This window comes from Lissotriton helveticus, chromosome 1_1 (genome assembly GCF_964261635.1).
Source record: "Lissotriton helveticus chromosome 1_1, aLisHel1.1, whole genome shotgun sequence".
NCBI classification, from domain to species: domain Eukaryota; kingdom Metazoa; phylum Chordata; class Amphibia; order Caudata; family Salamandridae; genus Lissotriton; species Lissotriton helveticus.
Window position 1 is genome coordinate 1082778005 of NC_136057.1, and position 14866 is coordinate 1082792870.

General features: G+C 43.3%; 1 protein-coding gene across 5 annotated transcripts in view; it reads right to left on the reverse strand.

The window, feature by feature from the left end:
* The window catches only part of CFAP54 (cilia and flagella associated protein 54), a 2603731-nt gene that overhangs the window by 2214410 nt on the left and 374455 nt on the right, over positions 1–14866 (reverse strand). For all 5 annotated transcript variants that reach the window (XR_013608312.1, XR_013608313.1, XM_078677994.1 and 2 more), the window contains exon 13: positions 13741–13826. Coding sequence is in view for 3 of the 5 variants with exons in the window: in XM_078677994.1 (XP_078534120.1) it covers positions 13741–13826 (86 nt within the window). In the remaining 2 variants the exon portion in view is untranslated. The remainder of the gene's footprint in view (positions 1–13740; positions 13827–14866) is intronic.

Here is a 14866-nt window from a genome sequence, read left to right on the forward strand (position 1 = left end):
AGCTGAGATAATTCAGAAAATTTCCCAATTAAATACCAGTCCTGAGGCATTGACAATCCCAGTAACAATCGGACCCGTGGTTCCATTGTATGGGGATCGGCATGAGAGTCCAAACCCTCCAGTCATTACCCCAGTCATAGCCCAGCCAAGACCAGAACCCTTAATAGTAGATGACCAGACAAGCGAGTGCGAGTCTGAGGCCTCGCTATTGGATCTGCCCAATAGAAATACAGGGAAAAGGATGCAGAAAAGACATAACCCTTTTAACACGAGGGAGATTCAGATGGAATCGACTTCGGGTACTAAGAGTGTCACGTTAGTGACTCCTGAAGAAATTGAAAGATGGAGTCAAGAATTAGAGAAACAAACTCCGCAGACGAAACCTTTAGATCTCTACAAACTGAGAGTAGAAATAGAAGAACTAATGGCAGGAAATGTGGGATTAGACAGATTAAATACCTACTCTGAAGAAGAACTGTTGTTTATTTGCAAAAGTCTTACCCGAAATGCCCGAGTACTTCATGAAAAATTGACAGATACTGCTGCTAGCATGGGAATAGATATTTCAAAATCGAAACCCTTGCAGAAACCATACAGAGCAGAATTTTCAGACAAAGATTTGGAAAAGCTGAATATATCAGGGAAAAAGGCACAGGTCAAGGAACTATTGACAGTGTTACAGAAATGGGGAGCCGTAGAAAGATGGAAAGCCAGATGGGCTAGGAAAAAAGATGAGGCCAGGTCTAAGCAGGTAACTCCCGAATTCGTTCTAAAGGAAGTTGACAAACCAGAACAGTTATGCCCTATGCGCGAAGTGCCAGGAGGAAAATATGTACATGTTCCATGGTCCAGACAGGATATTGTGTCCTTTACCAATGACTTCCCGAAATTACGAGAGAAGCCCGTCGATTGGTACCGGCAGGTAGAAAGATTTGTAAAGGTGCAAAAGTGCTTGTGGAAGGACCTGGATGGGTTCTTCGACATAGTGGTCCCTGTAGATCTGTGGACTGAGTGTAAAATCGCCATAGGTTGGCCTAGTGAGGAATACCCGAGGGACTCAGCAACAGGAGAACCCTCTAAGGAAGTGATGGAAAAATATGATCAGGTAATTCAGCATCTGAAGCTAAAAGTGCCCGCAAAGGAAACTGATTGGACCAAGATAGATAGAACCACGCAGGAAAGGGACGAGACTGTGCATTCCTTTTATGAAAGGCTGTTGCAGGTGTTCAAAACGCACAGTGGTATAGATAACATCGAAATGAAGGACATGACGCATTTCATTTACAGGTTTGTAAACGGTTTAAGACCAGAAATTTGTCAGTGGATAAAAGATAACAAAATCTGTTGGCAGTCCAAGAAAATGGTTTAGGTATAAATAGAAGAGAGGGGCTCGTAATAACCCGTAGGGAAATGGAGCTCCAATATACTGAAAAGTAAAACAAGAAGTTTTTCCCTATGGGAGATATTATTTCCTGCTCATAAATCAGGACTCAAACTAATAAACCCAATCCACAACATTCATTTGTCTTACATCTAGTTGAATGGGAGAACACTTACCAGAAAGGAACACAAACAATCTGGTGAAATGGCGTCGACGCGTTTCGGAAGCTTAAGTTGATAATGGCTTCCTTCCTCAGGACAGTCTCTATATGTTTTCTCCACAGAATTGTATCATACCATTAAAATTATGTTTCCAAAAGAAATCTACAGAATGTGTAGTATTTCGGTGGTGAAGGCCTTTAATGTTCACAGGCTCCCACAGTCCTCAATGTGATAGAGGGCGCTTTATTCTCAACTCAAATCTGTATAAAACCGTGTTCAGTAGTAATCTTATCGTCAGATTCCTTGCCTGATTCACAAGGGGCGTAATTATTTCGATGCCTCCAAGCGGATATTTAGACTGTATTCAAACAAGAATTACGGGTCAGATTTGAAAAACGGGGTCCTTTTGCGCTCGCGGTGATCATACAGACGCCACGTTTAGCAGCTCCGGGAAAACCAGCCGTGTGCATAAAACAGCCACGAGTACGATACTACCCGGCTGTGCAAAAGGACCCCGTTTTTCAAATCTGACCCGTAATTCTTGTTTGAATACAGTCTAAATATCCGCTTGGAGGCATCGAAATAATTACGCCCCTTGTGAATCAGGCAAGGAATCTGACGATAAGATTACTACTGAACACGGTTTTATACAGATTTGAGTTGAGAATAAAGCGCCCTCTATCACATTGAGGACTGTGGGAGCCTGTGAACATTAAAGGCCTTCACCACCGAAATACTACACATTCTGTAGATTTCTTTTGGAAACATAATTTTAATGGTATGATACAATTCTGTGGAGAAAACATATAGAGACTGTCCTGAGGAAGGAAGCCATTATCAACTTAAGCTTCCGAAACGCGTTGACGCCATTTCACCAAGTCATATTCGGCGTTGCCAACAAACAATTTGGTCCAAAGGAATATTATTCCCCCATTGTTGTCAAACGAGGGCCCGAAATGACATAACTAAGACAGATTGCAGTGTCTTTTTTGATAATTTTCTCCATATCCACACTAGGTGGTTTTATTTGTGTATCTAATGTTTTTTAATTGACTATTCATTGATATCTATGTATTTTTATTTATAATAAATTGTATACTTTTTTTAAATAGATTGTTTGTGTTCCTTTCTGGTAAGTGTTCTCCCATTCAACTAGATGTAAGACAAATGAATGTTGTGGATTGGGTTTATTAGTTTGAGTCCTGATTTATGAGCAGGAAATAATATCTCCCATAAAGAAAAAAACTTCTTGTTTTACTTTTCAGTCCAAGAAAATGGACGAGGTCCTACGGTACGCAAAGTACTGTGAGGACGAAATGGCAGAAAAGAAAAAGGCCCTGAAGGAGAAAGTGATGTGGGCTCAAGTAAAGCTTTCAGAACAGCAGGAAAAACAATTGAATAAGTTAAACAAAACTACTCAGAACCAAGGCCCTGGGGGTGGGGGTGGAGGAAAGCCCAGAGCAAAAATGAGCAGAGAGGAAGCCAAAAAGAAATTTCCCTGCCACCAGTGTGGGGAAATTGGACATTGGAGAGACGAGTGTCCGTATTTACAGTCCGATAATACCCCAACCCCTGATTTAACTCCACAGACGCAGAATGAAAAGCCAAGAAAGACCCAGCAGCAGGTAAAAACGATTCAAATACCCCGAGCGCCAAAGCCAACTTTTAAGGGAAAATCACCGCAGGGAGATGATATAGAGATCTGGGGGGGCACTGAGAACAGAAATGCAGCAACTTCGCAATATTTATTGAATGACACTTTTTTCTGTGACGACGAGTACTGACGGGGCCTGAGAGGGGAGGACAAGGAGTGTGTACTTGGCGCCTCCTTGCCGGTAGATCAGTCCGGGCCATACATTGAAGGAAAGGTTGATGGAAATGATGTCACCTTTCTATTGGACACTGGTGCTACCCGTTCTACTGTGAGAACAGCAGACGTTCCAAACCTACCCCTCTCGGGAGAAGCAATCCAAGTAGTGGGTGTATCTAATCAATTGATTAGTACCCCCGTTACCGAGCCCATGGAGATATCAATAGGGAACTTCAAAGAAATGCACAGATTTGTCGTCTGTGATACCAGTCCAGTGAACTTACTGGGACGTGATTTGCTGTGCAAAATGAACTGCACTATCTTTTGCACACCAAAGGGCGTTGAGATTCAAACCCCAGACGAAGATGGTATTTACAAGCTAAAGTTAGTCAGACCGGACTCAGAAATTAAGCGAATGACTATACAAGACTTACCTGAAGAACTCCAACAGACAGTAATGCCAGAAGTATGGGACTTTACAGGAAAGGATGTAGGATTAATGGCCAATGTAGACCCAATACAAATAGCCATAAAAGAAAATGCAGCCTACCCCAATACTAAGCCTTACAGAATGAGTGCCGAAGTGAGAGCAGGAGTTGCCATTAAAATACAGAAATTGCTAGAAGCAAACATCATACAAGAAGTGATGAGTAGCCCGTGTAATTCCCCAATTATTGGAATCAAGAAACCTAGTGGCAAGTACAGAGTAGTGCAGGACCTGAGAAAGGTAAACAAAATTGTGGTACCTTGCTGTCCTATTGTCCCAAACCCAGCTGTGATTCTGTATCAGATTCCCTGGGATGCTGAATGGTTTACTGTGATTGACCTATGTCATGCATTCTTTTCGATCCCATTGCACCCAGATAGCAAATTTCTTTTCTCATTTGCTTTCAACAGTCACGTGTACGTTTGGAACAGGGTCCCCCAGGGGTACACAGAGAGCCCCTCTATCTTTAATCAGATCTTGAAAAAATGCCTGGAAACTTTAGTCTTACCTAGAAAATCTGTTTTGGTGCAATACATTGACGACCTATTGGTGGCATCCAAAAGTCATAGGGATTGCGTGATTGACACCATTGCCCTACTGAATCACCTAAGTGAAAAGGGACATAAAGTGGCCCCTGAAAAATTGCAGTTCTGTTCAAAATCAGTGAAATATCTGGGGCACCAGATAGAAAAAGGAATAAGAAAAGTCACCTCAGAGAGAGTCAGAATAATTCAAAAGATGCAGTTACCCCGTACTCAGAAAGAAGTCAGAATGTTCCTTGGAGTTGTAGGTTACTGCAGGCAATGGATTGTGGGATTCGCAGTCCATGCCAAGCCTTTAATAAAAATGACAAAGAAAGGAGCACCGGACCATGTGGAATGGGATGATGAAAGCTTAATAGCATTTACTAAATTACGGGATTGTCTGTGTACAGCCCCTGCTTTGGGAATGCCAGATTATTCCAAGGAGTTTGCTTTATTCTGTGACACACGAGACAATTGTGCATTGTCGGTCCTAACTCAGGAACATGGCTTGACTAGACGCCCCGTGGCATATTTCTCTGCCACGTTGGATCCAGTGGCTGCTGGATTACCTGGATGTTTGAAAGCAGTGGCTGCAACATGCACACGTTTAGAACAGAGTGAATCTATTGTCATGGGACATCCTGTGACTGTGTATGTTCCACACGCAGTTGTGATTTTACTAACCAGAACAAAGACTCAGTATCTCACCCCTAGTCGGCTGACTAAGTACGAGAGGATTCTCGTGGGTGCTGCAAATGTAGCCATCACTCGGTGTAATATACTGAACCCCGCCACTCTACTCCCTGACTCAATGGTTTTAGAAGACCAGGGAGAGAACGAGCATGACTGCATTGACCTGACATAATTCAGTACTAAACCCCGCCCAGACATTAAAGAAACACCCTTGCCTGTACATGATGAAGAATGGTTTGTGGATGGTTCATGCATGAGACACGAACTTGTAGGCCTAAGTGCTGCCTACCCTGTGGTTGCGTTAGACAAAGTTAAAGAAGCATCCTGTTTATTTGGAGTAAAGTCTGCACAAGTAGCCGAACTAATTGCCTTGATAAGAGCTTGCAAATTGGGAAAAGACAAAAGGATAACAGTATATACTGACAGCCAGTACTGTTATGGGGTTGTGCATGACTTTGGCCAATTATGGCTACAAAGAGAATTCCTGACTTCATCAGGTACTCCCATTCGAAATGGAACCGTTATCCAAGACCTTCTAGAGGCAATCCAATTACCAAAAGAATTGGCAGTGGTCAAATGTGTTGCTCATAAAAAGGGCCTTGACCCCGTGTCATTGGGTAATGATTTTGCTGATCGGGTAGCAAAACAATGTGCTATGGATCGCATGTCAATGAATATCAGACTGGGTGGGACTGGAAACAGCTGCCAACTTATGGTGTTTGAAGAAGTGCCTACCTGGGATGAAGTGAGAGAATGGCAGCATGCTGTGCCCTGGGAAGAGAAAGAGAAGTGGAAGGGACTTGGTTGTCGACTAAGACGTGAGGATGGTGTCATTGTGGGCCCAGATGGTATGCCTGTGTTACCTAGGAACCTGCTTGCCCCTATGGCCAGACTGATACATGAAGGATCACACATTGGTAGAAATGCCATGGTACTGGTATTTCAGCAGACCTGGTATAACCCGAAGTTCAGGAAGGTAGCAGAATCCCTTTGCCAGAGGTGCATGACGTGTCAACAGTTCAACGCTGGCAAGAGAACAGTAGTTGAACTGGGGAAAATTGGAAAGTCAGGGGGTCCCTTTGTAAGAATACAAATTGACTTCATCACCATGCCACGCTGCGAGGGAAAAAGATATGTCCTTGTAGTGGTCTGCCTCTTTTCAAAATGGGTGGAAGCCTACCCTGTCCCACAGAGTGATGCCTTAACAGTAGCCAAATTATTACTACGAGAATTGATACCTAGGTTCGGGGTGCCAGTCACTATTGAATCAGATAGAGGCGGACATTTCCAGAATGAGGTGATGGATCAACTCTGTAAAGCATTTGGAATCACACAAAAGTTACACTGTGCACATCGTCCAGAGGCTTCTGGAGTGGTAGAGCAGATAAATGGCACTATTAAATCGAGGTTGGCCAAAATGTGTGACTCAACTGGAATGAATTGGATTACTGCCTTGCCTCTTGTTCTGATGGGACTCCGAAGTATTCCAGATCGGAGAACAGGCCTGAGCCCCCATGAAATTTTGATGGGAAGAGTGATGAGACAAGCATGGGCACCAGGAAACAAACTGTTAAGCATTTCTGATGATTTGGCACTTGAGTACTGCAGGAAACTGGGTGACCAAGTGCGTTCTATCTCTCGCCAGATTGGGGAAGACGCCGTCGCCAACCCGACAACTCCAGTTCACAAATTGGTTCCAGGTGACTGGGTTAGAATAAAGAAGCACACTCGTTCGAGTTGCCTTGCACCAAGGTGGGGAGAAAAACGCCAAGTAATACTGGTGACCACGACAGCAGTGAAGTGTGCAGGCATTCCCAGGTGGATCCATGCCAGCCATACTCAAAAGGTAATTCCAGACAAGGAGCCTGGAGCTGAAGGTTGTCCAGCTGAGGGGTCTGCGGATGTCGGTCCTGAAGTAGCTGATGACGAGCAACCGAGCACCAGCCAAGATGATTGGATACCTATAATCGATTTCATTGAAGACCCAATCAGAACTAGAGAGCGAATCTACGAAGATAGAGAGTGGAATAGAGAGGTCGAGATAGGCACAGGCGAAGACCCTCAGATCATTGAGATTCACATCAAATCCGAGGACGAAGAAGGAGGTCAGACAGGGACAGAACAAGTGATCGATACTCCTCCACTGACTCCTGAAATTGAAAAGGGACAGACTAGAAATAGTGTAATAGTTCGAGCAGAAGAAAATCAAGGGATCGAAGTACTCGAACAGGATCAGGCAGAGCTAGAAGAACGTGTTCAGGACATAGAAACAGAGACAAAATTTCACCTGAACCAGGCCAGTTTAGTAACCAGGCAGAAGAAATAGATACAAGACCTGGGACTAGTAAGACAGGAAGGGAAGAGACAGAGGAAGTGCCACAAACGAATGAAAACAAAAGAGCATTAGAAGAAAGTCAACTGACAGTGCCAACAAAAAGACTGAAGAAAAAGAAAAATATCGAACCAAGATACATTAAGAGACTAAGATTGAGAATAAAAACAGTAGAAGAGAAACTTGCTGACAGAAGAAAAAGCATACGAATAGCAGAGCAAGCTGGAGAAAGCTCCAAAAGAAGGAGTGATCGAATAAAAAGACTGAATGAGAAATACAAGGATCCTGAATGGACATATCTGATTCTGGAAAATTTAGAGGATCTTGATATTACTGACGAAAGCGACGGGGAACCGATTACTGATTACTCTGCAGAGGAAGAGGACGAACCACCGTGAAATTGCTCAGCATAAAGGTACCTGGGCAAGGCCACAAAGAGGGGTTGAAAAACTTCTTCTGAGCCAAAATGTCTGATTCAAGCGTGAGTGGTAGACCTAGCCGCAGTTGTTGCAAAACATGCTGCAAGGTATGTATATGTAGTATAGTTATAGTAATATTAGTTTGGATAGGACTAACAGTTTTCATTCCTTTTATGGTAAGCAAAAATACTAATATTGACCCTACTCAGACTACCGACCATGAAGAACTGACAACACAAAGTGTAGAAAGACGTGAAAAAGCACTCAGACAGACAAAACGAGACTTAGAAGCATCAGATGAGGAAGGACTACATTACCACGGAGTTAGAAACCAGACACACTTAAATGTTTTCGCAAACTTGTTAGTGCATTATGTAGAAACTATGGAAATAGAAGATTGCTATGTCTGCATGAAGCTACCTACTTCTGTAGCTGAAGGCTGACCTATGGAATTTCCTGCAGTATTTTAGCAAGCTTATTTTACAAAAGAGGACCGTTACAGTACTATTACTCTAATAATGACGTAATATTTTCTGAACTTCCTATACGTGGAAATCTGAATCCTGTACATACCAAAAGTGACGTTACACGCTATATGGGAGAATACTTTCTGACTATAGGTACCATAGACTTAAATGAAGCACACAGAGACAACTTGACCTGTTCATTACATGAACAAGAAAAAATATTTTTGAACATGGCAGAAAAGAGAAGAGAGAGTTTCCAAAGAAAGGCAAATGACAAAAGACAGAAAACCCCAAAATGGGCTGAGGACATGGAAAGCACCTCAAATGGCGGGGCAGGGCCTGCTTTGTTGCTGGATTTCGAAAAGAAAGGGAAACTCTGTCTTCATCGCGAGAAGACTAGTTATTATAATAACATTTTCATTGGTTCCAGTCAATGTGAACATAATTACAAGGTAATTGGAGGTTGGGGTTTCAAAAATGGGTCAGAACCTGTGTTTCCCGGAATTTATTATGTATGTGGAAACAAGGCTTATTTCAAATTGCCAGATCACTGGTATGGAAGCTGCAATTTTGGCATTGTTTTCCCGAAAATATACCACGTGAATGAAATTGCTGGAAGCAACGAAAACACTAATGGCTTAATGCGTAGTAAAAGAGAAAGCGTAGGTGAAATAATGGGTAGTATTTTTAGTGCACTGATACCTGGAGTGGGAGTAGTTCTGAACACTCACAGAATTTGCAAATTATCCACAATAGTGGATGTGTTGTCTACGGACACGGCTCATGGATTTCTGCTGGTCAATACTGAAATGGTTGCGATCAGATCAATGGTTTTGCAGAACAGACTTGCTCTTGACACCTTATTAGCAAAAGAGGGCGGAGTCTGCCAGATGTTGAAGGCGCAACATTGTTGCACTTACATTCCGGACAAAAGTGTACAGCTTAAAAGATATGTGAAAAACATTACTAATTTGGAAAAGGAACTCAAACCACTCGAGGTTGACAGTGCCTGGAGGAGACTGGTTGATGGTCTCTCCAATGTAGGTCATTGGTTTGCTAGCTTAGGTAAAAGCTTATTGTTTAAGGTACTGATGCCAATTGGAGTGATAGGTCTTATCCTATTTCTCATATTCGTCTGTTGCAAATGTCGCAAACACACAAAGAAATACCAAGTGAATGCGAGAGGAGTGAAACGGAGTGCGGATGAGCTTGAATTGGAAGAAATTAATAATCAGATTTATAAAAAGGTGAAAAATTCTCACCCTACCAAAAATGAGAAAGAGAAACTGAATCGCCTGTTGGAAGAGATAGAAATGTACAAGGTGTGAAAGAAAGTTGGCATCTGGTTCCATTATTTTGTGATGATAGTAAATATCATCAAAGAGGGGATTGATAGAGCAAGATTTCGCATCGCGACTTGCTCGAGTCAAGAACCTCGAAAATTTGTTATAATCCCGTAATTCCAATTGTTCTTTTTACTAAATTTATGTATTTTGAATGTGCGTGTGTATCATAGTGATGCTTGCCTATGTGTTTCACTAATACGAATAACCCTTGTCTTTGAAAATGGATGCTGCTTGAATTCTGATTCTGCGCATGCGTTAGGCATAATCACGTGACATGACGCAGTCACATTTGGAGGGAAAGGGTGCGCATGCGTAACAGCCATAAAATGGCCGCGCTTTCTAATAACGAGGTGAAGCTTGCACCGTCGCTTTTGTGAATTTGTCTGTTGCACTAATAAATAATTGCATAGTATATTTTATAATGACAATTCATAAGTACACACTCATGTTATGTAGTTTATTCATTTATTTCTGTTTTAATTTGTTTTCGCTTACTTTTCATGTACCATGGTAAACAGGGGGTCCAACTGGGTCGAGAGCCATCTTGAGGGTCCTTTCTGCGCATGACCGCGCAGCCCAGGCAGCCGTAGCCTTGAGCGGTGGAACTCAGCCAGCTGGCAGTCACAGACAAGATGCTCCTGAGAACGCCACCTCTGACCCAGGAGGATAGAGAAATCATGTTCCTGACTTGATACAATGACATTATTTCTATTGTATTCTGCATATTCTCTCATGGGAACCCCAATCTTGCTAGGCGGTACCTTAGAATGCAAAATAGGACTTGAATAAGTCTGTTCTGATTGGTGTGTTAACCCATCCTACCTTAGGACCAATCGAAATTGGGGATTCTGACACTTTGCAACATTGGGGGGTGGTACACTGACCCAAAAGAGTATATCTAGCCTAGGTTTAGCTAGAGAAATTGTCCGACTTGTCCGAATAGCTGACTTGTCACTGACCCAATGCACTCAATAGGTGACTGAATATACAGAGCGCTGCGGAGCACTCTGTCCGAATTTGACCATAGACTAAGGTTTTACTAAACCTTAAGTGCTGGCGGAGCACTTTGCTGGGGAGTTCGCTAACCCAATCGGGGTTCTGACTGATAGCTGCAGAGAGGGTGGAGCGCAGGCGTTGCTTCCGAACTGCGGGTGCTGGTCGTATCCTGGTGGTCCTGTCCTGATCCTAATCTGGGTTTCCTGTCCTGAGGTGTCCATACTGCACCTGCTGTCCCATTGATGACTGCTATTCCTTGGGGTATTTCCTGTCCTTAACTGACCCGTGGCCAGGGTTGGTTTTCACACCAGTCTAGGTAAATATCTTGCCGAAAACTCTACACTGCACCTTTCTATTTTTCCGTCTTTGCTTCAATAAAGACATACCTTTGCATATGATAATTTTCCATGCTTTTCCGCAACCATTGCATATCATAAAGTTATTTGCATTTACTTTCATAGCGTGTTCCTATGTTACCCTACCTTTTAGAAATCATTTTCTACATTGCAGTTTGCAATTTCCTGATGTGGTCTATAATTTTCTCTTAACATTTAACTGAAGTACTTTACTAGAGTTATATCGTGTTTCACATTACACCCTTACTATAGCTGTTAGGATTCCTAATTTCCCATTCATATTCATGAAAACTGTTTCCATAGTAAAAATTCCGATTATTTACTGGGTTTTTACTGTAAACGTTATGATTTTCCAAAACTGAATTTTAGATAAAGAATCTTAAAACTTCCCAGTTGTCCGTGGTCATTTGATGAAAACATTGAAATCATTTTTATGTTGGGTTTTGTATTTTGCTGCCTTTCCTTTTACAGCTAGCTCCCTGACCCATCGTGGTCATAGGTACCCGTATCGGTGGATGGTAAGTCGGGTACACTAGAAATAGCAGGAAGGGACTCACAATTATTGGTAGTAGATTGTATGGTCATCTGATCAATGTATATGGTGAAATGAAATATATGGGCCCGAAACCTAAGTGGTGAAAATATTGGTCGGGTGACCTGCGATCTCTATCAGTACGACCCATTTTAGCTGTCACAAATGCAAAATCAGGCTGTTTTTTGACCGCTAAAAAGGGTTGTGGTATGTACAAACCCTATTTTGTGAGTCAGTAACCTATTACCAACTAGCAAAATAGGGTTTACGAGTTGATACTAGGAAGGGGCGTGCCAAGGGTGTCCTTTCTAATAGTGAGTTGCAATTGTATGTACAATTGTTTTGCAACTGCATTTACTTGAAGTAGGTGGTAAGCCAGTCGCAAATGTGAAGGGACCCCTTCCCGTTTGTGAATGAATGCAATTTATTTATTTCTTTAAGAGCAGGTAGTGGCCACATGGACCACTGCCTGCCCTTAAAAAATGAAAGAAATGTTTTTTTTTTCTTTTAAACGCATCCCATTTTCCTTTAAGGAAAATGGGCTGCATTTGGGAAAAAAGTTGCTTCATTTAAAAAGCAAACACAGACATAGTGGTCTGCTGTCCCCAGCAGGCCACCATCCTTGCATTCTTGCCCATTCCAAATGGGACAGAAATTGCGACATGCCTCAGGAATATTGATGAGGCAGGTCATTTTCACCCCATTGGGAATCTCAAAATGTGTCTACGACACATTAGTACATTCCGTTTTACAAGTCGCAAATTGCAATTTATGACCTGCAAAACGGAATGGTCGTACATCTGGCCCTATCATTCCATGCTTGCTCATCTGACAAATGTTTATCTCTAAGGATATTGAGCCCCTGAGATTCATTTAGTCTTCAGGGCTCCTTTAGAATCTGGTCTAGGGGGAGGGTCACAATAAGGAAGCAGCAGTTCCCCCTCTTCACATCCACAATGCCCCTTTTAAAGATGGACGAGATAACTGGCTCCTCGAACAGAAACCTCTGACCCTGTAGTCCCACCGCCACAGCACCGCTGGGTCATAGTGGCAGTCACTCTTCCATATGTAGGGTGGGGGGGCCATAATTCATTTTCCCATGACCATATGTCCGCAATGCCACGTGAATGTAGACAGGGAAAATGTCTAATATTCCCAGCGTGCATAGAGAAAACACCCTGCACTTTGTGCCACAAGATTTTTCAGTAGAAAAAACAAAATAGAAATAAAAAGGTTTCATAAGCAACATGATAGACATGCCCGGCAAAACATTCAGCGCTATGAGTGTACCCACTCAGTGGCGGCTCCTCCCCTAAGATGGAGGAGCGGCACCTCAAAGCTCTTAGAGCAGGAAAAATAAAATGCAAATAACATTGTTATTATCATTTTATTTTTCTTCACTACGAGGCTGGGTTAGGGCGGGGCAGGGCCGGAGTCAAAGTCTGGGAGGAATGGTTTATGCACACTCTAAGTGAGCATGACTGCTAGGTCGGCCATCTTGGCCCGGCCAAAGAGTCATGCGCACTTTGCATGTTCCCCACCAGGCTGTAGTACACAGCCTGATGAGGAACATGCACAGGCTCCTGTCCTAATCTGAGCGCTGAACTACGGCGCTCAGACCAATCACAACCCTGCATTGCAGCATCGTGATTGGCTTAGGGGAGCCTATGTACTTCCGGTATCAAAGATGAGGAGAAGGCAGCTGGGGGAAGGGAACAAAAGGTGAGGAGAGACTGTGGCTGTGAAAAGATAAGTGGTTTCTATTTTTTGTTCCCCTACTCCCCTGTACCCTCCTCCACCCCCATTTCCTGCCAGCTGCCACTGTACCCACGGCAGCAGCAGCTCCCTTCACAGCACAGATATATCTGTCAGACAGGTGGGGCTCTATGAGTAGAGTGGGCAGCCCAACCAGCCTAATGGATGGTGGACGGTCCACTGTGGTCTAAATTACTCCCTTAATCCAAATTGACTAAACAGCAATTTCAGATGCAACCAAACAATGCAATACAGACTCTAAGCATTGATGAAGATTAGGGTTTCATTGCAAAGCACCTCTCTGAATACAGAAGCCACTCCTAAATGGAATGAATAAGAGGACTGCATGCAATAATGTAACTAAATCAATCACAAAAACCTCCACATTTCTCAGAAGTCATATGATTACTAGCTGCATTTCTCATTTATTGTGCATTCCTTGGTTAGCAGACCAATAAGTAATATGATGATGACAACTTACTTGTGAAGGATTAGAGACACAAAGAAACACAGTTTCTGCCAGGATTACAAGATCATCTAATGAACCTCCCGTCTGTATTGATTCTCCTAAAATTGTTGAAAAAAAACAGGAGTAAAATAACAATTACATATAATCAAGGAATACATTCAGAAATGAACATATCATATAAATGCATGGCAATGAGAAAGAATCAGGATCAAAAGACTATGATCAAGCCTGCACAATAAATAATGTAGGAATTTAGCAAACATAGCATGTGATAATAACTGAGGGACAATGTATTGATGAAAGGCCAAATGATTACAACATTGTATGGCGGCGAGATGATCGGCTGTCCGCAGGGGAGGTCGGCGGCCGGTCTCGAGGTCTCCTCCATGTCTGTGTGCCTGGCGTGCAGGGAGCTGCTGCATCCCCTTTTTCTGGGGAACCATTGCGGATTGGCGATATTTTTGGGGCGCTGGGTGAATTGCGAGCTGTCTTACGAGATAATGCACGAGAGCTGGGGGACCGATTGGACGCCCTTTTGTCCACGATGCCCTCGACTGGCCACGTTTGCTCTCGAGTGCGGGACACTGTGCCACATCCTGTAACTGACTGCCGTGGATTGCCTATCCAGATGTACACGGAGGCACTAAAGATACAAGATACTGATTCTGTCGCGGAATTGACTATTGTTGTTGGGGAGAGCCCTGAAGTTCGTGGACTTCTGCGTTGGTTGGGGGATCGTCTCCGGACGTTCTGTCCGGTAGCTTCTCTGTGGTCTGTTGGCGTGTCTCACTACCTTCTCCTGGGACTGCTCTCACTGCTCTGTCCGGCCTCTCTCGGTGGATTGTTGCTATGTGTTGTTTCCTTTTGTGATAACGTGGCACACTTGGTTTCGAGATGTACAGACTTTGGTGGACGGTCTCCTATTCTGCTGTGGTCATCCCGTCTGCTCGCTCTGTTCCTGATGGCCACTGTCCAGCTGGACCTTGTCGACACATCGGACCGTAAGGGGCAAGGTTGAAGAAGTTTTCTCCTTTTGATTGCTGACGCTCGTATCGCTGGGACTATACTGTACACACGGGGTAGCTACGTGTTGATTCTATGTCGGTTTGGGGGTCCGGGGATGGTGGCCGTGATTGCA